The 23262-nt window shown below is 43.8% G+C and overlaps 1 protein-coding gene across 2 annotated transcripts in view; it reads right to left on the bottom strand.

Annotated features, from left to right (window-relative positions):
• Nucleotides 1–4677: 4677 nt before the first annotated feature.
• The window catches only part of FGF13 (fibroblast growth factor 13), a 116632-nt gene continuing 98047 nt past the window's right edge, over nt 4678–23262 (bottom strand). For both annotated transcript variants that reach the window (XM_072876978.1, XM_072876977.1), the window contains exons 4-5: nt 6056–6254; nt 4678–4814 (exon numbers count right to left, since the gene is read on the bottom strand). In XM_072876978.1, the coding sequence (XP_072733079.1) occupies nt 4678–4814; nt 6056–6254 (336 nt within the window). The remainder of the gene's footprint in view (nt 4815–6055; nt 6255–23262) is intronic.

Below are 23262 nucleotides of genomic sequence, written 5' to 3'. Positions count from 1 at the left end.
AAAAGGACAATGTTAGCACAGGAGGGTCTATATGCCAAGGAAAGCTAATGGTGTAATGCACCAGTGCTGAAGTGGAGAACCCTTAAACACCTTAAATGCCAAAAATTCAGAGCCCAGACAAGAGGGAGTCTGTTTTAGAGAGAATTATTTATTAGAAGATAGGAGGTTGTTACGTACAGATTCTGTCCTGCAAAAGTGTCCTGGTCATGGATTTGTCAGGGAGACATTTAAACCCGTTAGGGCTGGCTCTGGTCTCCACGCAGAGATACTCAAGACACAGCAGCGCTCTGCCAGACCTGGCTCTCGTGCTGGTGCTCAGCTGGGGAGAGGCCTGGCGTACCACAGCATCCCTGAGCTCGTTACACTGCCTTTATCTCACTGGAAAACCTGGCCCGTGGGCTGGAAACCAGTGGTGGGGAACACGAGACGGTGCTGCAGAAGGGGCACCGTTCTTCCCCGGGATAACTTGGAGATATTTTCCCCAAGTAGGGAATTGTCTTCCATCGTGCCAGCGATGAACATGGCTGAGCAAGTGGCTACGGAGATACAACCATGCTATGAGGTAGCATGAGGTAAATAGAAAAAAGAAAAAAAGAAAAAGATAAAGAAAAAGAAAAACAGAAAAAGAAAAAGGAAAAAGAAAAATCTCTGTTATACAGAGAAGAGCTCTTCCCACTCTCCCTCACCCCAAAAGCAGGCCAAGCAGGCAATGCCCGAGTCCCCTGCAGAGACCTCTGAGAAAGCAGCTCTGACAGGTGGATCACAAAAAAGGCAGCAATTTTGCCTCACAATAGTTGTGCTCCTAGCAGTATTCCTCCCAATTTCATGGGTGACCTGTTTTCTTTAGGGTTGGCAGGTAGTATTTGTCAGTCTTTCATAAGGTCCCTGCACAGCCCCTGCGGTGGCTCGGGTCTTCGCCAAGTGAAGCCCAGGTGAATCAGAAAGCTGCTGTGCTGGTTTTGCACCTCCTGAGCCAACTCCAGGCCCGTGGTATGCTGCACAGAGCGTGGGCAGCATCGGTGGAGAGGCAGGGACAAGAGAAATGGCAGATGAAAGGCATCAGCCATCACACTGGCAATAACAGAAGGGCCCGAGACCAAGCCTTCTGCAGATGGTTAGTGGCTCACAGCCAGTGCAGGGCTTGGTTTCATAGCAGCCCCTGGGCTTTGTCCGTATTCCAGGTGTGCATCTTACTGCACTCTGCCACTGCACATGTGGCAGAGCAAAGTGGATTGACCAGTGGCCATAAGTTTTCTTTTGATAGACAGCCACCAACATGGACATTTTTCCAACATCTAGCAGATTTCTTAAAGGAAGGTATTATCCAGGAGTCATCTGTTTATAATTTATGGGTGCAGAAGGGTAAGTAAATACTCTAGAGTCTGGCTCCTAAATCTGGTCCTCTGCTGAAGCCACATTCTTGTCTACCCAAGGGACTTTGCTGGCTGGGTCAGAGTATCACCTTCACTTCAGTGTCTGCGAAGGCACATTTAACTCTATTTCTCCTTATTAAATCTCAGTGTATGGCTTCAGAGACTACATGTAAAACCCTGGGCACAATCTCCCGCTTTGCCCATAGTGTACATGAGCTTTTGTCTACTATCAGGACTCTATCAAGAGCATTCCCCTTTCACTCCACAATACTCTGAAGGAAAAACTATTGTTGGAACAGGTTTGTCAGAACTTTAACATAATTGTCAGAAACAGCTGTTTATGGCTCATCTATCACCACATCTCTCTCCTCATCTCAATTCAAGAGTGGCCTTTATTAGCGTGGTACATTAGAAACCTTTGAAACTAGGGACTTGGCAGTGAACGCTCACAACTGATGCCAATGTCAATATGAAAGATGGGTCAGACTACAGACCTCAGAAGAGACAATTTGTGAGATGAGTGTTTTTCTTTCACTGTAGATGACCTTCAAGGTTGGAGGTACTGGGGATGGGGAATAACAGGAAGATTGCAGCTATAAAGCAAAGCAGCAGACCTCCAGTTATCTTTGGGATAGTAAATGCTCAGCATTGAACAATGTATCTAACAAGCTTTGCCACAAATATGCCTATTTTTAATCAGGTTTTATGTTCCTAAGGCACTCGGACTCCTTTTTTGGAACATGCACCTCAGTAAGTCTGATGTTTGGGTTCGGGAGGGTTAAGAGAAACGATCCACGAGGGCATAGCACACTTAGTTGAAGGGAACAGATGCTCCAGACTCACTGAGTTATCAAAACCTCTGGAGCAATCACAGCCACATCTTCAATTTTTAAGGATTTCTATGGCATTGGCTGTGCTTCCACATTCTTCACCCTTGGAAAGAGGTGAGCTGAGGACCCCCAGGCCCTCTGAAGGCCAGCAAGATGGTGGTATTTGGGAGGGCAACACCCTGCTCCAATATGGGAGCTCAGCAAGCCAGAGCTCTTTGCCTACTATTTGCCACAAAACAAGAAAAAAGGGGTTTGATCTGAAACATGATCTCCTTCCCTCCTCTCCCAGCCCCAACCTTTAAAAAAAACCCCCATTGTCCCAGCCTGGTCTGAGGTCTAATTCCAGCTTGGTCAAGTGGGAGGGACACAGAGCAGACAGCAGAATACCTGATGTTAATTTCAGGCTAACATTTATAGGTAGCTTTTTGCCTCCATTGCCATTATTCCCTTCCAGAACTGGTTCTTCAGCCACCCGTAGTGAGAACTTGTTCCTCCTAGGACTTCTCGAAACACCTTGATGAGTGAACCTCACCTGTCAGAGCTGCCTGGACGTTACAGACGAAAAAAGTTCTCACTGATTTTTTTGGAGAGAAACAGCAGGAGAGAGGGACGTTTTCTCTCCAGAGCATGTGCACAAAGGCAGGAGGCACAGGAGCCGTTTTCCTCGAGACCAGATGAAGCTGGCTCCTAAGGTGCACCTGCAGCGATGCACAGCAAGCTCCGAGCATCCTCAAGGTGCCACGTTGGCACAAGCAGTGCTTGACTTACCAGATCTCTTTGGGACCCCCTGTACCGAGGGCTGTGGGGAGGTGTGCTGCGAGGTAGCGCTACGTGGTTGCACTAAGGAAGTCTAACAGGGAGGGCAGACACAGGGAAGCTGGAGAAGCTCAAAGCAGAGGAGTGCAATTCACTGGGGCTCCAGCAGCACACGGCAGAGGGGCCGTGACCAAGACTTTGTGGCACTTAATCGTCACTATGTTTTGAGTATCTCGGCTGGGCGTGTAAGACCAGTTCTAACAATATCCAAAAGAAAGAACACGTTTTCATTTGTATAGTGTACGGCATTACAGGGGAATAACCCATTACATAGAAAGATTTTGAACATTAATTACAGTATCTTTACAACTTTATAATTTAACTGCCAACCCTTTCCCTTGAAATTAATCATGGATGTACATCATATAATCAAACAAGCTTTTTTAAAAAGTACATCTTAATATAAATAGTTTATTCAGTGCATGGTTGTGTATACAACAAATAATAAACAACTCTTTTGTACGAGGCAGAAAGCTGCCTGTACAGAACTATGTCAGTTTTGGAGCACAGAATCCAACGATGATTAATGCACAAAATCTTACACATCATGCAACTCTATGCCAATATTCCAACTTTCTCCCATGCAACAGACATGATGACCTAAATGGAAACCTAACTACATTTTTTAAACAATTGTTTCCAATAGCATGTATAAGTATATGTTGTTTAGGGGTAACCTGTCCTAACGCTTCCTCCTACACAATATTCACGTGCCCGTTACAGTGAAAGAAGGACTTTTACAAATAAGACGTTTCTTATAAAAAAATTAAGTCACCTTAATTCCACAGTTTCTGTCTTTAGAAAAGAAGCCACAACAATAGTTTAACATGACACACAAAATGGAATTAAGAGAAACTCTACACTGGAGGATAATTTTATCCCTTTCCGTTAACTTCCACTTGGGATAACAAAACAACTCAATTCCTACAGACTGGGGTTAGCACAAGAACTTTACCAGAAACTACAAATCTATAAAAATTTATATTTCATTGTGTTTAAAACCACAAGAACACTGTTTGCTTGAGCCTGAGACACCAACTCTCAGTTCCAACCCTGAATTTTTTAATTATTTTTTTAAAGACATAGCTTTAAAGACCCATTGGAGTTCAGAAATCAAAAAGTTGCACTATTCCAAATTAAAGGATACATTTTTTATCAAGCCTTAGATATAAAACGGTAAGCCAAGGAAACAACAGAGTTTACATATTTGTTTTTTGTTTGCCCCTATAAAACATACAAGCATTAAAACTTCCTTTGAAGAGCAAAAGTGGTCTTTTTCTGAGTTGGAAAGCAAATTCTTATCAGCAGTGAATGCTGTGAAATGTTTTTGTTTCGTATTCCACAAAGCATAGGGGAGAGAGAGGGGGGGAGAGAGAGAGAGAGAGAGAAAGAGCTGGACATTTCTTCTCCGAGATTTATTCCGCAGTTATGTTTGCTGGCTATCCAAGTGCCTTGTGATATGCACAAGCATATTCTACATTATTGGGGTATATCCTTTGACAACCAGTAGATCTAATGGCTGATAAACGAGTGACCTATGCAAGTTCGGTGGCTTGTCCTGGGCAATTGAACGTTTGGATGAAAGACTGCTAGTAAGAATTCAACTGCATCCAGAGGTAAGGTTCTGTTTAGAGAGCACTTGGCTTGCCTGAACCTGGCTACGTTGACTCATTTTGGCTCATGGATTTACCCCCATTTAGCACTCCTGAAACGCTTCTGCTCTTTGTTGGGGTCCCACTTCCAGATCTTGAGAACTCTGTGAGATCGTGGAGAGAAGGCTCTTTGTACATGGCCACTGCAAAGCAAAAGAGAGGCAGCACATCAGCACGCGTTACACGCTACTCAGTCTGTTGGTACAAAGTCCGGTTGCGAAACGTTGGGATTTTTCATTCAGCAATATGCAATGTAAGGAGTGAATGAAAGAAACATGGCAAGGAGACCTCTTCCATGTCAAACACTCCCTAAGAACCTCTGAGGTCCTCTTCAAGAGAATGACATTTTAGAGAAGGGAAAAACCACAGCTCCTTCCCTCTCCCAGTTAAATCACTCACCTACCCACTGCACTTACAAAACTCTGCAAGACCTAAGCTGATATAAATCAACATTTCGTTATTAATGGTGAAGTAGCACTGTCCACAGCTGTGATTTGACCTGTTACTTGTATACGTAGCCTAAGCAGGTGGGTGCGAAAATGGATTTCGCACACCTTGGAAGTGAGGATCAACCTCGACATCAGTTGCCTAACACCTAGTCCTAAATGCAGACTGCCAAACTAGTCCAGCATCCACCCAGAGCTATGCACCTTTGAAATATCTCCTCTGATTTCAAAATGACACTGCCTTAAAAGGCTACCTAAGATCATAACCCAGAAGTAGAAGGCTTTGTTCCTCTTAAGGAAGGAGCATATGGATGCTAGCTCTTCTGGAGAAAAGCAGCACCTCCATACATCGACTGAGATCTCCCTCTTTGCATTGACCAAAGAGGGAGCCAAGTCTGACCACAGTCCTGATTCAGATCCTTCAGTTAACAGGGATAACTGTATGTCCTGGCTTTTAATACACAGCGGTATACGTATGCTGCATGCATTATTACCTTTAATGTCATATGCTGATGCCACATTAATTGCAGTTTAATAAGCACCGCACAAGAGCTTTATCTCAGGCAAAAATAGACAAACAACCATCCTGTAACATAAAGCACAGACTGACAAGCTATACAGCAAGTCGTTGATGGCCTGTGAGCAGATGTTTGAGCCATTCCAGGTAGAGTCTTCGTTCTCTATAACGTTCTCTACAACACTGTGGACTTTGGGCACAAAGAAACTAATATGTGTATTTGGTTAGATTAGAGAAATGCAGAGGCAAGGTAGAGAAACCTAAAAAAATGTAGCTCTGAATACATTAACGGTGTGTTACAGAAGATTATACTCCTGTTATATAAGTAGCTGAACCCTTTGAATATGTATGCACAGCAATTAAACATCTCTGACATAAGATAACGTCAGTTCAGATAGATGGAGCAAACCCAAGCAATTACCTTTTAATGGTTTTGGAAGAAAGTGTGCTGCAGGTTTGTTTTTCTTCACGTGGTTTCCTTTCATTATTTCTCCTTCTTTGTTAAGACCCAAATACCAACCCCGGCCAGACTGCTGCTGTCTGTAGATCATTGAAGAATATGTCACATAGTAGTTTTCAAATACTGATTCTTTGAACTTGCATTCAGGTGTAAAATGTTCCTGTAAGAAAGTAACAGATCAATATGTGCAGTGCTGAATCTCACATCAGTTAATGAAAAAGTATCCAATATTCATTGCTTTCCCGATGGTTAAAAGACATACCTCTCACCCTCCACTATCCAATTATGAAACATGGGCCCTAAAAGTATTAACAAAAGAGTAACACAATTTGAAACCCGTGAAATGACGCTGTGAGCAGCTCCAAGTAGCATAATAAAATCTTTTTGAACAACGAGTAAAAAGTCTAAGTGAAGAATTATTGATGCAGCTAATGGACATTAGGCAGATGCAGCCCTGATACCAACCCCGCGGGACCAGCTGTGGTCCAGCTCCACAGGAGTGGCCACGAGGTCCAGCGAGGCCACGTAATGCCTTCGTGCATTAACTGCTGGCCTTAACTGCTTATGAGGAAAGTGCAATAAAAATTCAAAGCCAGGATGCCATGAGTAAATGGTTGTCTCTTACCAACCCAGCAATATTAAGTTAGCTTGTAGCAGCTGCCTCTTTGGTCTAATCTATACTCTTTCTCTGCCCAGCATATCATTCACAGAAAGCCCAGCTGTCAGAGACCCATACAGACATCAGCCTCTGCTCTGGGACTGGCAAGAGTTAAATGGTACCACAGCTGAAAGTGTATAGGATCAAGCTTTAGTCTTCATGTTTAGTTGCACTGCTTCTTTTGGGGAGGTGATATTGGGCTAACAGTTAAAATAAAGAGCAATAATCCAGGAGAGAGACTTTTTCTTCCTGCCAGAGGTGTGACTGGCTTTCACTGTGCACTGGTCTCGACTCAATCAATACCTTTTGGCACTATTGCCCAGATTCAAAAAGGATACAGGCATGAAACATGGTCTGGGTCTGGGAGGGACCTAAGACCAAAATGCCAGTCCTGACAGTCCTGACTCAGCTCCTTCCTAACGCCTCTGCGTGCTTCAGGTTTTTTAACATTAAAAGTTCTGGCAAGGTCTCACCTATGGACCATAAAATATGAAAGAGGAAGGGCTTGGTCTGGTGATGCAAATGTTAATGTCACGCTCCTGCCTGTCATCACACTGCACAGCAGCCAGCTGTTTGCTAGTCTTTCCTTGTGAAGGCAGCCAGCTTCAGTGGAGCTGCCCTTGTGCTTAAAGTATCCTACAGTGGCGCGAAAGAAAGGAGGAAAAATTGTGCTTGCATAATGATCGTAATTTTGATTTAAAAAAATCAAAGGAAATTAAATGTCTCAGGAGCTTAAGATGTTCTTATCTAGTTTCTCAAATATTCTTGTGTGAGAAAAATATGGTATTTAAAAAAAAACCACTGTGCATTTTCTGCACATCTTTTGCCGTTCTGTGTTCTCATAGGAAAAAGAAAAATATTCCCATCCTCTGACTAGTGTTTGCTTCAACACAGAACGTGAAGTAAGCAATTTTCTTTTTTTTTTTCTTCAAGCTAATTGGCCGTTATTTAGCTAATTGACGATTGGTTTCAATTGCTGTCAAATGGGGGCAGTCACTGCATTTTTGCAAGATTTCTAAATAAAAGCCTGCCATGCGCTAGCCATGCCCAGCCCAGCGCTAGCCATGTTAACAAAGACTATTGCAAGTGTATCATCCAATTAGCAGCAAAATGGAAAACTACAGTGCTCCCACCGGAAGATTATGGTTTATGTACAGTAATTTGGGGCTGTTTCGGGTACAAAAGGCCTGCTTGTACACAGCAGCAGAAGGTCAGATTGCCAACAGAACCACAACATTTATTCTGGCTCTCTTAGGAAGCAAGTTAACCTCAGTGTGAGCATCAGGAGCCAACGGCCTGCAGAGTCCCTTGAAACAGAGTGGGACGGCAGAAAGACAGACGCTAAAAAACTCCTTCACCCCTGACTTTTCCCTTGGCTGTGAGGCTTGTGATAACAAGCCGTGGTGGAAGCCCTGTGCTGCTGCAGGTGAGTTAGCAGTTGAGCCCATGTACAGCCAGACACCAGCCTGACGGCCATCCCCCATGAGCATCACAGACAGCAATCCCCTCCCTGGAGCATCCCGCAATTCAGCCATTACTACCATGGTGGTGATTTCTTGTGACAAACAGTGGGGCACGGAAAAAAAGACACCTCTCTGTAACGTGCTCGGTTACCATGCCACATTCCTTCCCAATTTTTCCGGCACTAAAGCAGACCGCCTCATTCTCCTGACTGGCTTGGCGTAGAATCATGCTCCTTTGTCTTGACTGACATCTGCTTAATTCCTCAGCTACGGCTGCAGCTTCAGAAAGGTGCTGCATGGTTGGAAAGGCATCCTCCTTGCCAAATAGAAGTTGATCCCACATGAGCTGTTTGCCGAAGCTGAAGTGCTCTGCTTGCTCCTGAATACTAAGCAGCTGCTCACCTTTTGCAAGTGTTTGTTCCCACCCATCACTTGCCTTCAGTTTAATCCAACGTGTGTCTTTCCTACTCATTAAAAAAAGAGCCAGGCAGGAGAACTGCAGAGGGAAGCTCTGAATGAGGAATGCTAGCAAATGTGCTCCTGATTTGGGGGTGTTACAATTAAAATGTCCTTTTCTGAGCTTGGCAAGTCCACGTGCCAACCTAACTGGGTATTGACACAGCTTCTATCAGCACATCGGTTCAAAATACAGTGCAGAGCAGCAAGTGCAAAATGGCCATTATCTTATCTTTGCTGGCAAAGTCTTTAATAGCGTACTGAGGAAGTGCAAGTTAAAGCTGGGAGAGGGCTGAGTGCCCCAATTAAAACTGATCGTTTCCAGCTCATATAGTCAATCCTATTGAAAATTTATAATTATTTTTTTTAAGTCTTGAATTCTAAGACCAGTTTTTTCCTATCTGTCAGCCATCCTCTTTGTCCATCTTTCCAATGGAAATAATTCAAATGAGTTCTGAGAAGTCCAATGTTAGGAATATATTGTTACACAAAACATGAAAAATAGGTATTTGTGTGAAATAATATTTCAGTCTCAGCTTACCTCAGAAGTCAGGGATGATGGCACCTAAATGACAGTAAATTGCACTCACCCAAGCCCCTCACACATGCACCCTAACAATGAATGAGGGAATGAATGAATGAATAAGTAAAAGTTAAAGAAAGTGCTGGATTCACTGTAGTCATGACTCAGCCATGCTTAAGTAAGCAAGAAGATGAACTGTCAGGAGCTGCTCCTTGGTTTTGAGCTGATCAGCTGAACTACTGAAATGCTTCTTCATGAATAGATCTGCAGCTGCATTACATATGTGAAAAGTAATTAAAAAAAGAATAATTTGGTGTATGATAATATGGTAAAAAGGCCTTGTAGCATAGAGTAGCTGTATTTCCAGGCAGCTGACTAGATTACATCTAAAATAATCCAGTCTCTTCTACACAAATACTGCATTACATGTATGCCAAGGCTGAAAGCTAAAATACTGTAAAAGCAAAGCTGGAATTCTTCCTGCTCTAATTGTGCAAAAGCTGTGTTTCAAGCCAAAGACCGTCCAAATTATCAGCCATCACACCCACCTACACTGCAGGACTGAATATTAATTCTTCTGGCTCCCAAATGATCGTGATGCAGGAATTCAGACTTCCCATAGACAATAAATGGGAAATCTGCTTTAAAGGTAGCGTCTTCAAGTTTCTGTCATATTATAGAAGCTTCTCGTTAAGATGGCTGTAGGCACAGTGCACATCAGAGGTCAAAGATACTTGCTCTCTGCTGTTTATTACACACTGTATTTGCATCATGGATACCATCAGCAGGGGACATCACCAAATACTTTACGGAGTAGTAAGTTTAAGTCATTAGGTCAATACTGAGTTTGTTAAATGTCTGTATATCACTATAGGTTGAATGTCCTGCAGCTACCCTACAGCAGTTGACCAGAACAATCAGAAGTTTTATTCAGATGGATTTAGTGCTAGGAGCATGAATAAACAACAAGAAAAAAACCCCCAAAACTTTGAAAAGTATTTGGGCAAAGTATTGGGTACTTGGGAAACTTGGAAAATGTTCTTACATATTAGAGCATATAATTATGTTCCATGTGATCAATGACTATGTCTGTGTATGGGATTTATTCTTTATTTTCTCCACTTAATGAAAATTGGATTTTTTCCCCTTCATATCCTGATTTCTTTCAGGACTATAATGTAGCCCAGGATTCCATTCTATAATCATGAATTTTTGAAGGAGCCTCTTTAAGGCTCCAGAGTAGTGATTTTCTGCGCCACTGAGCCTGCCTTTTTTTATTAACAGAGATTGATTTTCTCCATTTTGGCATGTGAAGTTCCAGGGTGTATCCTCTGGATCATCACCCTGTAATGTGCAGTGATATCAACAGCACAAGATGTGAATACTTCAGCTTTAATGTTATCAGAAATAACAGCTTTTAGATCACCAGTGTGAGAAGACTCTCTGAAGAAACCGGTATTTCGTGAAGCCACCAAAAGCTGTTTGCTATAGGAATGGAAAGTTACAATTATCTTGAAGCAATTTATTCTGGATCAGATATATTACAGTTCCCACAGATAGGTTCCAATCCCACAATATTGTCCATCTTGCTTAAATTTACCTATTTTGAGGAATCCTAGTGATTTCAGTGGGAGCAACTCACAATATATGAGTACGTACAGATCTTGTAGGACTGTAATTAGGAAGACTGTTTGACCATGTAATCGTGACTGTATACAACAGTCACCAGTCACAGCAAAGGACATGCTCATCAAAAAGCTGTGTGGGCTTTTGAAGACAGCTGCTATATCAGTGCAGTGAGGAGCTTCATTTTGGCTATGTCTATTCCAGGTGAGTTCTCACAAAGACATCGTAGGTAGCCCAAAGTCCTCACGAGGTGCTGTAAAGCTGAACTAACTGCTGCTTGAACAAAAAACTACTGCTGGACAGGAATTTGTGGAAGGCTGTAACTCCCCTTGAGTTCACTACAATCTGAAGGCATGTGTACCGGCCATACGACCATGTAAAGAAGAAATTAAATTCAAAATTACATAGAAAGATACACTAAATTCTTTCATCAGGAAACCTACTTACTGGCAGGAGTGATAGGAAGGCACAATTTTCCTGGAAGATGATCCCAAACAACTCCATAGGACGGAATTGCCTGGGAGAGTGCAATCAGCAGGAATTTATCAAGTGATACACAAACTGTCAGGGGTGTGTAAATTTATTTAGGACAAAGCTTCCAGAAAGGTAAAATGGAGCCCAAAGAAGCAGCTGGATATCCAGCATCTCCAGAGTAAGATTTCAGGTTGTCACTAGGTATTCTCTGAATCTATGAGAAAAGCATTGAAAAGATCCTGTAATTATTCCCTTGACATTGTTCCTTTGCACAGCAAATCAAATGCACAAACTCAGGGAAAAAATGCACACAGTGAACTGAAGCAGAAAACATATTAATTACAAATACAGAGATTTAGAGGTTTAAGTTTTGTTCATTACTCTTTTTCTAGCCCTATCAGTGACTCAGTTGTGAAAACTTGTCCAAGTCATCTTTGCCCAGATTTTTTAGTGGCATTTAGGCACATCAATAAATACCTATTTAAAGCTTGGTGCGTCACCTCTCAGCATGCTCTGCCCATGGAATGGATGTACTGCCTGATGACCCCAGGGAAAAAGACTCAGTGACTGTAAACAATGCTGAAATTTAATTGAGATAGGAACTATGCATGATCATATTATTGTTCCCCTGTCTTTTGGTGATGCTTCACTTTTACGACTGTGTTGATTAACCAAAGCACTCCTTAACTGGGGCAAGAGAACTAACACATGATACATACAGAAAGAAGACACTCTTCTGATTACTGCAGAGGAAATTAATCCTGTTAGAGAAAGCCTGTAATGTGGTTTAAAAGTTCTGCAAGATGCCCAGGAGAACACCTCACAGATGTCAAACACAGGCCCCTTTCCTAATCTGGCCTACAAAGTTGTAAGATGTAATTTACTTGATATGAATAAGAAAGAGAGAAGGTCCACTTTGCCCCCAAACGCTTCTCTTCTGCATCAATGCTGAGCTGCACTGAACATGTGCGTCCCTGACGATCCTGGAAGCATGGTACAGGAAAACCTCTGCAATTTCCTGAATGATCAAGTCCTCTATAAGTATTTTAATACCTTCTAATGCTTGTACCTACCCCTTTTTAATTTCTATGGCTTTAGGGCACCAGAGTTGCCAGTCCTAGTTCAAAAATCAGTGAAATTCTAATATGATAAAAGGAAGAAACTAGTCTTTAAACGTTGCCTGTTTTGTGAAACTTGGGAAGGTTCATTAAGCAGTAAGTGCCCATCAGGTTGTCTGAGGGCTCTAAACCAGACTAACAGAGAAAATCTGTGTGATACAATCCTACTATTACCTAGAAGCTGGTTTTTTAATCATATTTCATTTTTACTGTTTCACACATACTGAAGTCCTGTTACTGCTTCTAAATCTGTAAAGGGAAGCCTATATATTAATCTGCAATTAAGCCTCTTTGGAGAGAGATCTTCTCTACTAGTGTAAGCATGGGTTTGGGGTTAAAAAAAAAAAAAGATTAGACTAACTTTCTCAACATCTAGCCAAAGGTTTTATTGCATGATAAAGCCCCATGATTCATGGATTGCACTCCCAGGTTTGGTCAAGGACTGGTTAACACCACTATAGCCTCTAAATAAGGTAATCTCCAGTTGAAAAATGGGAGATGGAGATATCCTGCACTTTTTCCCTGTACTTCCACACTCTGATCTCATATTCTTCTCTAGGTATGTGCTACTGATCATCTCTGGACAGTGAACTTGCTGGACCTTGGATCTGATCTGCTACAACTTCTCAGAATCCTCCTTCCTGCATGACTGAGTCAAGCAGAGGGACTAAACCTTTCTGGCTGAGCAAAGCACCAAGAGCTACCATCCAAGCAGGTCAACTGAAAAGCAAGAGCTGCCTCAATACATGACCTGCATGGATATTACAGAAAATGGGGATGTTGGAAAAGATGTGCTCCCTGAAAACATGCTGGTAAAGATCCTGCCTGCTCGACCTGGTCAAAAGATTAAGTCATCTTACATCACCAAAGGCAGCTAAGGCGGGTAACTACCTATACCTAGTGCATAGGTAGCTGTGCGTAGTGTATGAATACCCAGAGCCCACTGAGGCTGCTGGCAGTTCATTTCAGCAGCCTTGGGATCATGCCAACTGGTGAATCCTGCTTCCATTCAAAGCTACAGAACTCCCTTTTCCTCTCAATAGGCTCACGATTTTTCCCAGAGCAGCCAATGCTTTTCATAATTTTCCTAAGCTCATTATCCCCGTTTCCTGCAACAGTGGCTTCCACAGGTGAAGCCAACACTGCGGAAAACATATTTAAAATGTGTCCGTTGTTTTTTATCATAAGCAAATTTCTTGTCTTATTTCTTACAGCTTTCTTCTCTTGGCTTTTAATTTCGGAAAACAGCACATAAAAGTACCCAGTGTGCCTCTTCTGTGCCATTCATTACCCCACATCTCTCTATCATGTCTCTGCTTATTCATCTCTTGTCTTAACTAAGCGGGCCTAATCTTTTTAAATCTCTCCTCATATGAAAGGTTCTCTGTGCCTGTAATCATTTTCATTACCCTTCACTGAATCCTTTCATTTTTTTTTTCTCTATCATTTCCAGAACTGAAACACAACATTTAAAAAGAGGCTGTACCATTGAGTTGCATAACAGAGGTAAGATATTTTCAGTCATTTGTCTTATGACAAACTAAAATGGTCTCTGCTGTTCAGCCTCACTATCGTGCATTCGTACAGAATTTCTCTATCTTTTAAGTTGTGTCTCTGATAAATATGGTCCAATTTTATGGTATTTCTGACCCTCTGATCAGTCAGTGTACCCAAGCTTAAAAATTAAAGGAAGGGAGAAGGAAGCAAAAGGCAGATAGGACAGCTTTCTTCCCCAGAACTAGAGCAGAGAGCCCCAAAGATGCTAAGCAACCTATTTTATAACATACCCATTATTACAAAGATAACCTGCCAGCCATTGCAATCAGATTTCTAGCAGTTATAATTGACATCAAATCCTGGTGTTGTCAAATCTCTTTGACACAGCTGTTGTGCAGAATGTCCTCAGCTTAAGTGTGTCATGCATTACTTTTTTAAAAAAATATCTCTAAGTGGAAAAACTCCTTTTGAAGTATGGGGACCTTCCCATACTAAAAGGAAAAACTCCTTTTAAAGTATGTTCTGCTTTCAGTTACAGACAGCCCTGCATCCCACTCGTTTTAACGGCCAAGCCCTGAGCCCACTGCCATTTGCTGAACATGGCCAGTGGTATGAGATGCTGATGGACTAAGAGGAGCCTGAGCCCTAGGAGACACTGCAACTGCCTTGTTTTGAGTGAATTACTTGTGGTTTGTTCCTCTGAGTTGCTAATTGCCTGCCAGCTCTCCCTTTGGCTTTGTATGTCACCACCTCAGTGGGACACGGGGACAGAGAAACCATGCAAAGCCTGGTATCTTCCACTGAGCAGCAGCAAGCTGCAGCAAGAACACACCGAGGAAAAGTCGCTCCATCAGGCAGATGAGCGTGCCATGAAGAGACACCGGTTTGTCACAGCCTGGCCGCTGCGAGGGGGAGATGTCTGTGAGCCGGCAAGAGCAGCTGAGAAAGAAAACGCGTTCCTGTCCCAGTAGGCCTTTTACACAATTACTCTTGTATTCGTCTACACGACCGCTGCCACTGGGGGAAACCCACACTGCTGCTGCGGGGGCTGCAGAGCGCAAGGCGGCAGCCGGGGGTTAATTTGCTCCTGGAACAAGGTGACTTGGCCGGCATTTGTTAAAACAGCACCTGGGAGCGAGGGGCAAGAAGGGCAGCACAACCTTTCTGCTGCCACATTGAGCGCCTTGGCCGTACCATCCCAAAATGCTGCTTGCAGTTATGTGGGCTGTAAGAGGCTGCGGGAGACAGGTAACCCGGGATGGGGTTCAGGCGGCAGCAACAGCCACACCGGGGCACTCCTGGCCTCAGCGGAGGGGATGGGCAGCGATGCTGGAGCACTGCATCACCAAACGCTCCCCTGACACTTTTGTGGTCGCAGCTCCAGGGAGCTAGCACCAGGGAGCTCCCCAGACAGGCTCTGCAGAAGTAGCAGGGCTCATTAGGGTGTGGGATTTACTGCTGTATCCTAGATACAGGACATCAGCCCTGGGGTAAGGAGATGGAGGAGATCTCCTTCAGACTGTCACCCATGAATGCATGCAGATTTATCTTAAAGTGCTAAAACCCCAATAATCTAATCAGTGTTTGCAGCAAGCTCTAAATCTGTTTAATTACAAGCAGGGACATGACCCTTTTAGCAGCGGATAGTCCTAAAATTCTATGGAAAAAAGGAAAGCACGCAAAGGTTTCTCTTTTTTTGGGGAAAGGGCAGCTGAACGAACAACAGTCAGAACAAGTGCTACAGTCCTTCCGGTGGGAATAGGTGATAACGGGGAATGCTGTTTCTGTGGTAACGTGCAACCTGGCTGAAAGCCTGTCTGTACAACTGCTGTGAGTTTTGATGGGTAAACTGATGTGGAAGTGATCTCCTTGTCCTTTGCTGCTTTGGTGAGGTGCCACCCTATGTTTCTGATGGCAAACTCACGGAGGCAGTGCTCTTCCACCCGAAGGCTGGGCAGGTAGCTCTCCCAAGCACAGCCCCAGCTCAGCTCGGACCTCCCCAAACGACCACCAGCCGCCTCGCTGACATTAAAGAAGAAAGATGGGGTCCGCCCCAGAGGAAGCGCATAGAGACAGATGCTGCTGAACAAGCTCTTTTTCTGCACACTAGAAATTGCCTCTGCTCACTGACTGCGAGAAGCTGCAAGTGGAAGATAAATAACAGCATGAGCTGCAGGAGAAGAAATAATGCCACATTACATCAAAGAGGACCTTGCTTCACTGTCAGCTTAGAGTCTATTCCACGCAAAAGGACAGCCCTGCCATTTGGCCTGTATATTTTATTAATGTGGATGCATATTTATGGTGCTATGGATTACCCGATACTTTGGAGTTCAATACCATCTTTTTACGCTGGTGTTCTCGGCAAAGGCATTTGTCCTGTCTGCTGTTATTCCTCGTGTGCAGTTAGCAGTGCTCTCAGATGGCTGCTGGTCTCTCCCCAGACCATCCCCCTGCACTGCCTGGGCTGGAATTGCTGCCGTAGAGGTGCCTCACCTATACCATATACTACCAAACATGTTTTGGGAACCCACTGTAAACCTCTGTAAAGTACTAAATGCAGTACAGTCTTTGGACTGGAATTATATACTAAAAATAATATTAATGCCAAACTAACAGGCCTATTAATTAGTTTTTTATTCTGCAAAGCACTACATTGCACGCTTAATTTTTAACATGGATAATGTCAGTGTAGGGAAAGTTAAGCAGGTCATTACACTGAACAAAAGCAGTGACTCAGGACCTGATCCAAAAGGTATTATGACCACAGGAAATACTACCCATGACTTTACTGCATTTTGGTTAGTTTTCTAATGTTCATGTAGTCTGCAAAGAAACATATATGCCTTGCTTTAAGAAATCAAGGCTATTTGATACTTGTCACTATTAATTCAGCTTACTTGCTTAGTATGAGGTGTAAATGAAAAAAGATTAAGCTTAATAATAATGGGAATGTCACAGGTTCAAGGAGCTGGCTAGCCCCACCCTGACCAAACCAGCATCTCTGTATGACCAAATGGTAATGAGACCTTTTCAAATGAGCTTGATTTACTGCAATCCATTTATTCATGAATGCCATGGATGGATGTTTTTCAAACCTCGGTAGTTTGACAGTGCCAGGACATTACTGGCAGCCAAACCCTGCTTCTTGATATAGAGCGGTGATGCTCTTTGGAATTCCTCCGCCCTCACTGCTCCCTAAATTATGCTATTGAACATATGCCGCTAAGAGGATCTCAGAGGGATGTTTGTATTAGATGGCAGGCTAATTGAGGGATTTGAGAGATTTCAGATGGCAAGAACTTTTTAAAAACAAGATAATCAAGGATTATACAAGGGAGATGAGTTGTAAGAGTGACCCTTTATTTGAGAGTTGATGCTGACTGGCAGAAAACATCTGTTTCAGCAGGTAAAGACCCCACCTAAGAAGGGACACTTACGCAGAGAACAGGCTAAATTTCTCTCTGTAAATGACATACACGCATTTCTCATAAGCAACATTTTGAGGGTCAAATTAATGGAAATCCAAGTTTGGGGAAGATTTCCAGCACCTTGCACATGAAAAACTGTGCAGCAGAGCAGAGCCCAACCTCCTCTGCAATAGGAACAGGTAACAGGAGCCTGTGTGTCATTCGGGGAAGTCGTGCACTAGCATTTAAAACACTGCGTTGCTCTAACAAGCAAGTTGGCACCACGTAGCTGGAGAAATGGGAGACTTCATGTTACAGTCAGCGCTCGAACTGCAGTGCACTCTCCGGCAAAGCCTGAATACATCCCTAGGAACAGCTCAGACAGACGAGGAGGGCAGCAAACAGCCGCTTCCACATCTCATCAGACCCTCGGAAACCAGCCCAGGCAGAGCCACAGGGAAACCTCACTGAAACATCAGACAGGCCCACGAAGCTGCCTCTAAAATACAGTTTCTTTGGGGTTTATAGTTGCTACTTCTAAATAGGGGCCCCCAGCAAGCCACATAATGCAGAAAGAAACATTTCTAATACTTCACTTCATGATATGGCTATGCCATTAACATCTAGAGACTGGGCTGAATATTGTATGTCCTCTTAACAGTTCTCCAACAACCTATGTCCTAATGAAGTTAAGAATACATGCTTTCTTTTTCAGTGATTTATGATAAGTCTTCTCTAAAACAAATACACAGCCTAATAGGAACCCCTGTCCTTCCAAGAGACAGCCTGAGCACAGAGATAAGCTTATAAAGCTCTGTTTTCTTTCCCACACAGTGATATGGACTTTGTGAGGGTCTGTCATTTGGCTATTTTACGACTCCCTGCTGCCCCTGGGCTGTGTAACAGATTACTCTGGAGCCAGACTTTTGGGAGACACCATGCTGCTATTGTCTAAGCAGCAGAGGAGAAACGGGTCCCTGGTAAAACACTTGCAAAGCTAATTTAAACTTGGAAGACACCCAAATGACTCTGGGAGGTGCAATTTAAAACCCTAACCTAAGATAGCCTGGACTGCAATCGCTGATTTCTGGGAACGGTGTGGAACAGTTGCTCCATGAGCCAAACACTGCAGATCTCTCTATTATAGTATTTTGACAGGAGAGCTGTTGCCATTCTGAGTTACAGAGAAAAAAGTAGCAAAATACTAAATTCAAACATAGGTATGACCACTCCCTGCCTTACACATCTGCACCAGCAAGTCTCTCAGACTTCCTGAGACTTTTTGTCGAGGAACATTTAATATTTCAATCTCAATCTCAATTTCTGACAGTGTTACCTGTTGAACAGACAGGGAGCTCCCTGAAAGTATTTAGAAGGGTTCTAGTGCAGAGAAATCTTCATCCCTGAATCATACAAGAAGTTGAACGGTGTGAGCACCTTGATTTTAAAACCAAATCTTGTATCTCTGCTGCACAATGTCCTTTTAAGCACAGTTAAAACAAAGAACTTCTGGCACTAGATTAACAGATGCTGTGCGTTGTATTGTGAGGAGGAACCTGAAAGGTAAGTCCGAGGCTCAGTTTGAAAACTACTGTTGTATTTTTTCTTGAGAATCTAAACTGCCTTGGATCAGTTCTGCTTCTAAAATCTGGTTACCTATTTCCAAGTCAGCAAATACTAGCTGGCTGCAGGCAGCGAGGCAGAGAGCAGAGAGCTAAACCACCCTGCAATTCAAAGTATAAAGGTGAGCTTGTCCCCCAGGAAAGGGGATCATCTTTCAATTTACCCACTGGTTGATCTTCCATTTCACTGTCCAGGGCTACCTGTTGTTAGTACAACCTAACAAGCAGCAAAAAAGGCTGAGGGAAGGAGGCACATCAGACGAAGGATTCAGGGGACATGCTGATGAATCTTATCACCTGCCTTCTGAAGTTCGCACAAGGAATATGGGCTGGCAAGTTCAGAAATGCAGTTTTCCTGCAGGCAAGCAGGACTCCTTGGACACCTTTGGGCTTTGAGGATCTTGAGGCTAAGCTGGTGGAGACCAAATGGGGTAACTAAATGCCATTTAAATTCTACCAGTGAAATAAAGTAAGACTACTGATGAAATAAATGGGATTCATCTATCTAAATATCCCTGAGGACCTGAGTCCAAATCTGGACCTGTGTGTGCAAGTCCAAGCTCTGATTCATCTCATCTACCTTCAGGCGCTTAAAAGAAACACCAAAGTTAGGAGCTGGGTCAGTCTGGGATTTCCCTGTCCTCAACGAGCATAGCTGGGATAAATTCACCCCTGGAGAGGATAAGGGAGGGTGGATCTGCCGTGTTTGACTCCTACACCACAGACCCAGCTCTGCTAAAGCCTCTGGTCCTTTCTGAGCACAGCGAGAAGAGGTGCAACGTCCCAGGGCAGCACTGCCATGTCCTGGGCCACCGCGGTGCCCGAAGCCCGGAGACAGCTGCTGGCAGAGCAAGGCTTGCACCGCCAGCGCTCGGCCGGGGCCAGGATCCTGCAGGTGGGGAGAGGCGAGCAGGGAAACCGCAGGGAGGTGAGGGCAGGGGTGGGAGGGACGGGAAGGGGCAGAAATAAGACCCAGGTGGGAATGGAGGGAGAGGAGAGGGGCGAGAGACACGGTGGGCAAAGCAAACGGGGGGCCAGGCTTTTCCTACCAAACCACAAACTGAGCCACAGAGGTGCTGGCCCTGTTCCTCCTCCAGTGTTACTGTGGGGGTGAGGCCAGGCTGTGAGCTCTGCTGGAAGCCTCAGCAGGACTGGTCCATCCCAGCATGCTGCGGCTCAGCAGAGCAGCACAGACTGTCCCCAGGTGGCCCCAAGTTGCTGTCCCCCATCACAACATGAGACCGGTTAAGTGAGCTTTAATACCAAGTATTGTATAGAAGAGGATTTCTGTTCTGCTCTCGTCCAAGCCAGGGAAAGTCTGCCCCAGATCAGCCTTGGCATCAGCAGTCTGACTGCTGAAATGGAAATGAATTACCTCGGGTACATCCGAGATACAGTTTTTGCTTTGCAATATTTACAGGGATTTCTTTCCCCTTCACTGGAACAGCCCCCAGACCTTACAGCCTTATTTTGGCAAAGCTCCCATTGAAATGAGTCACGACTTTGCCTGAGTTAGTGCTCCAGGACTGAGCTCTAAATTATTAAAAGCAAATGATATGTAAGAATTTATGTCAATTTTCAAAACAGCTCAGCAAAGGCAGACAAAAATCTTTCTTTGAAACTAGTAGAAGGTATGTGGCTGAACTCCCAGTCTGCTTTGAAACCTAAGCCCTAGCTTTTTAGTGAAACACAGTGCCTTTTAAAGCTCATATTTTAATCATCATACTTCTGTACATTGCAGAACTCTTACCTTGCTTCTTTGCTTCAAATACAACCTCCACCATTACTAGCTTTACGGTGTAAGCGAGCCCCTTGCATCACAAGCTGATGCTCTCCTCGTGGGGAAGCTGTAGGCTCGTTCCTTTTCTCCCTCTTGCATAATAATCTACTGTCTGAACAGGCAAATGTACCTTTGCTGAGCGACCTGTCGATATCCCTTCTTGTTCCTACACGGCACCTTCAGGGGACTCGGGCTGAACATCAAATATTGCTTTAGGCATTGCGTTTGCATTTGTAAAATTACCCGTAGGTACAGCAGCAACTGTAGCTCAACGGGTGATTAACTCTTCCCTGGATTGGGGGTTTTAGTCTGTGCCACCTGCGCAGCCAGGTGAGTCGGTGGTGGTTTGCTAAACTGGAAGCCACGTACATCAGACTGGGGCTGGCAGAGCTCCAGGTGCCCAGGCTGGTAGAGACTGATCTCTGGGCTACGTGACTTGCGGGAAACCTTCAAGAGTGACAGCCCAGCCCTTGATCCCAGCCTCGGCCCTTCGCCACGTCCACGGGTGCTCAGGGGGACCAGCTACTCATGTTTACTTAAGTCAGCAACACCACACAAAAAATATCGTCTTATCAGGGATTCCTGGACTTTCATTACAGTGGAATGTTTTTATAATTATTCCTAACCGGCTTTGCCTAGGATGTCTGAGTGCAGATTAATTGAGTATACAGAGTAATTATTTTCTTTCTGTAGGATGTAACAGTTTCGCTGCTGGTCTCTTGTCTTTTTAAGCTCAGATTGGTGAAATTCAGCTCTTTGCTTCAGCGTATCCCATCACTGGATGTTTGTTATTGAAAGGCGGCTTCTGTCAGAGCTGAAAACACAGCCACAGAAGCACAGAACACAAACTGTAAAACGATGTGGAAGAAAAAGATTAATTTCTTCCCCTAGATTTTGCAAAGCCATTACCTGTTTTTGAATGACATTTCCAATTCTACACCAGGAACTGCTAAAGCATTTACATAAGAATGCAAAAATGCACACATTATCACTGCAGGAAGCACTTAAAATTAAGATAATTATATAGTATGGAAACGATTTCAAAGGACTCAAACAAAATAACAACTAATTCTAGAGAGTCACCCTTTAAGATGATTATTACTCTGCACTACCGCTGATCTCTCACTAAAAAATCCTTCTCTTTACAATTATATGCACATTATAAATTCCTACTTTGTTCTTCCACCACCAAGCTCCTACAGCTGCCGCTGACAAATTTGTATTCTCTGAGAGCTTAACTAGACAGCCAAAATATTCACACTGTGAACAGAGGTAAAACACACCATTGCTATACTAGGATACAATCCTCCCTTCACCTTTGCCTTATGCGGGGTCCTCTTCCGTGGGTTTCAACACCTCTGGTTTTAAAGGTGCTCACATTGAACCTAGGGAAGGAGCCACAGAGCAGAGGCATATGGCAGGGGGATAACGGCAAGTCCTGTGTCGGAGGAGAGCGCTGATGCCCATCCTGCAAACCCGCAAGAACTGCATCTAGACGCAGGCAGAGAGTTGCAACAGGGATGCGGGGAGGATTCCTCTGAGGGACTCGGTATTTCTCTGCGCTATAATGAACGGCAGAATAAAGCATCCTACGCTGGAGTCAGCAGCACAGGTTATGCACAAAATCTCTAGCGCTGTGTTTCAAGGGAGAAACCCCCTCTGTCATTCATCCGCGCTGCTGGGCATGCAGTGAGAGGAGCAGCCAGTAAACAGGGATGCTTCTCCTCTTCTGTGCAAACTAATAGAAAGCAGTAAAGATTTATTTGGTCAGTGGATTTCCAGACAAAAAATCACATTTGAACTGAGGAAACCCGGCATGGGAAGGGAGAAGCACACTTGTGTAGACGAAAACCTTCTGCCCCACCAGCATCTCTCCACCTTCTGTTTCCACTCCCCACTGTTGCTCTCGTTCCTGCCTCCTGCCCCACTGCTGCCGTTCCCCTCTCTTATCTTTTCCCCAAGTGTCCTGGGGAGGGAAAAAAAAAAAAAATCTCACCTAGTTCTTTTGCTTAAGGCAAACTCAGTTGGGGAAAAACTTATCTGCCAAACCTTAATATGTTTTTATTGGATATCTGCAAAGAGAGATTTATAGAAGCTCATGCCAAAGTCAAACACTAGCTTTTTTTTTTTTTTTTTTTTTTTTCCCTCCCACAGCGAGGGCAAAAGTACATACTGAACTCACAGCAAATGAAAATTTCTTGTCTCAGATATTATGGAGACATCAGAAAGTCCCATCCCAAGGCTCTGACTGAATATAAATGGACAAAAAAATGTGTTTTCTGAGTCTAATTCTTGGAAATAATTGCAGTGATAGAGCTGAAACTTCCCCACAAACTTCAGCCTGAAATGGAAAACTGATAGATTTTAAATCTTAAATTCTGACAAAGTACAGAGCAGCTGAAAATAGTATCTGGTAATGGGAAGCGCAGCCAACTTACTAATAGGTGTTGCTACCTGGGCTGCTGCTGGTCTTTCACACGACTGTCTCAAACAAACCAAAGCATCGGAGGTCTGAACAAACCAGAGATGTTTGACTGGCAA

Source organism: Ciconia boyciana, chromosome 12 (genome assembly GCF_034638445.1).
Source record: "Ciconia boyciana chromosome 12, ASM3463844v1, whole genome shotgun sequence".
Lineage (NCBI taxonomy): Eukaryota > Metazoa > Chordata > Aves > Ciconiiformes > Ciconiidae > Ciconia > Ciconia boyciana.
Note: the sequence above shows the minus strand (reverse complement) of the source record. Positions and strands in the feature narration are given on the sequence as shown.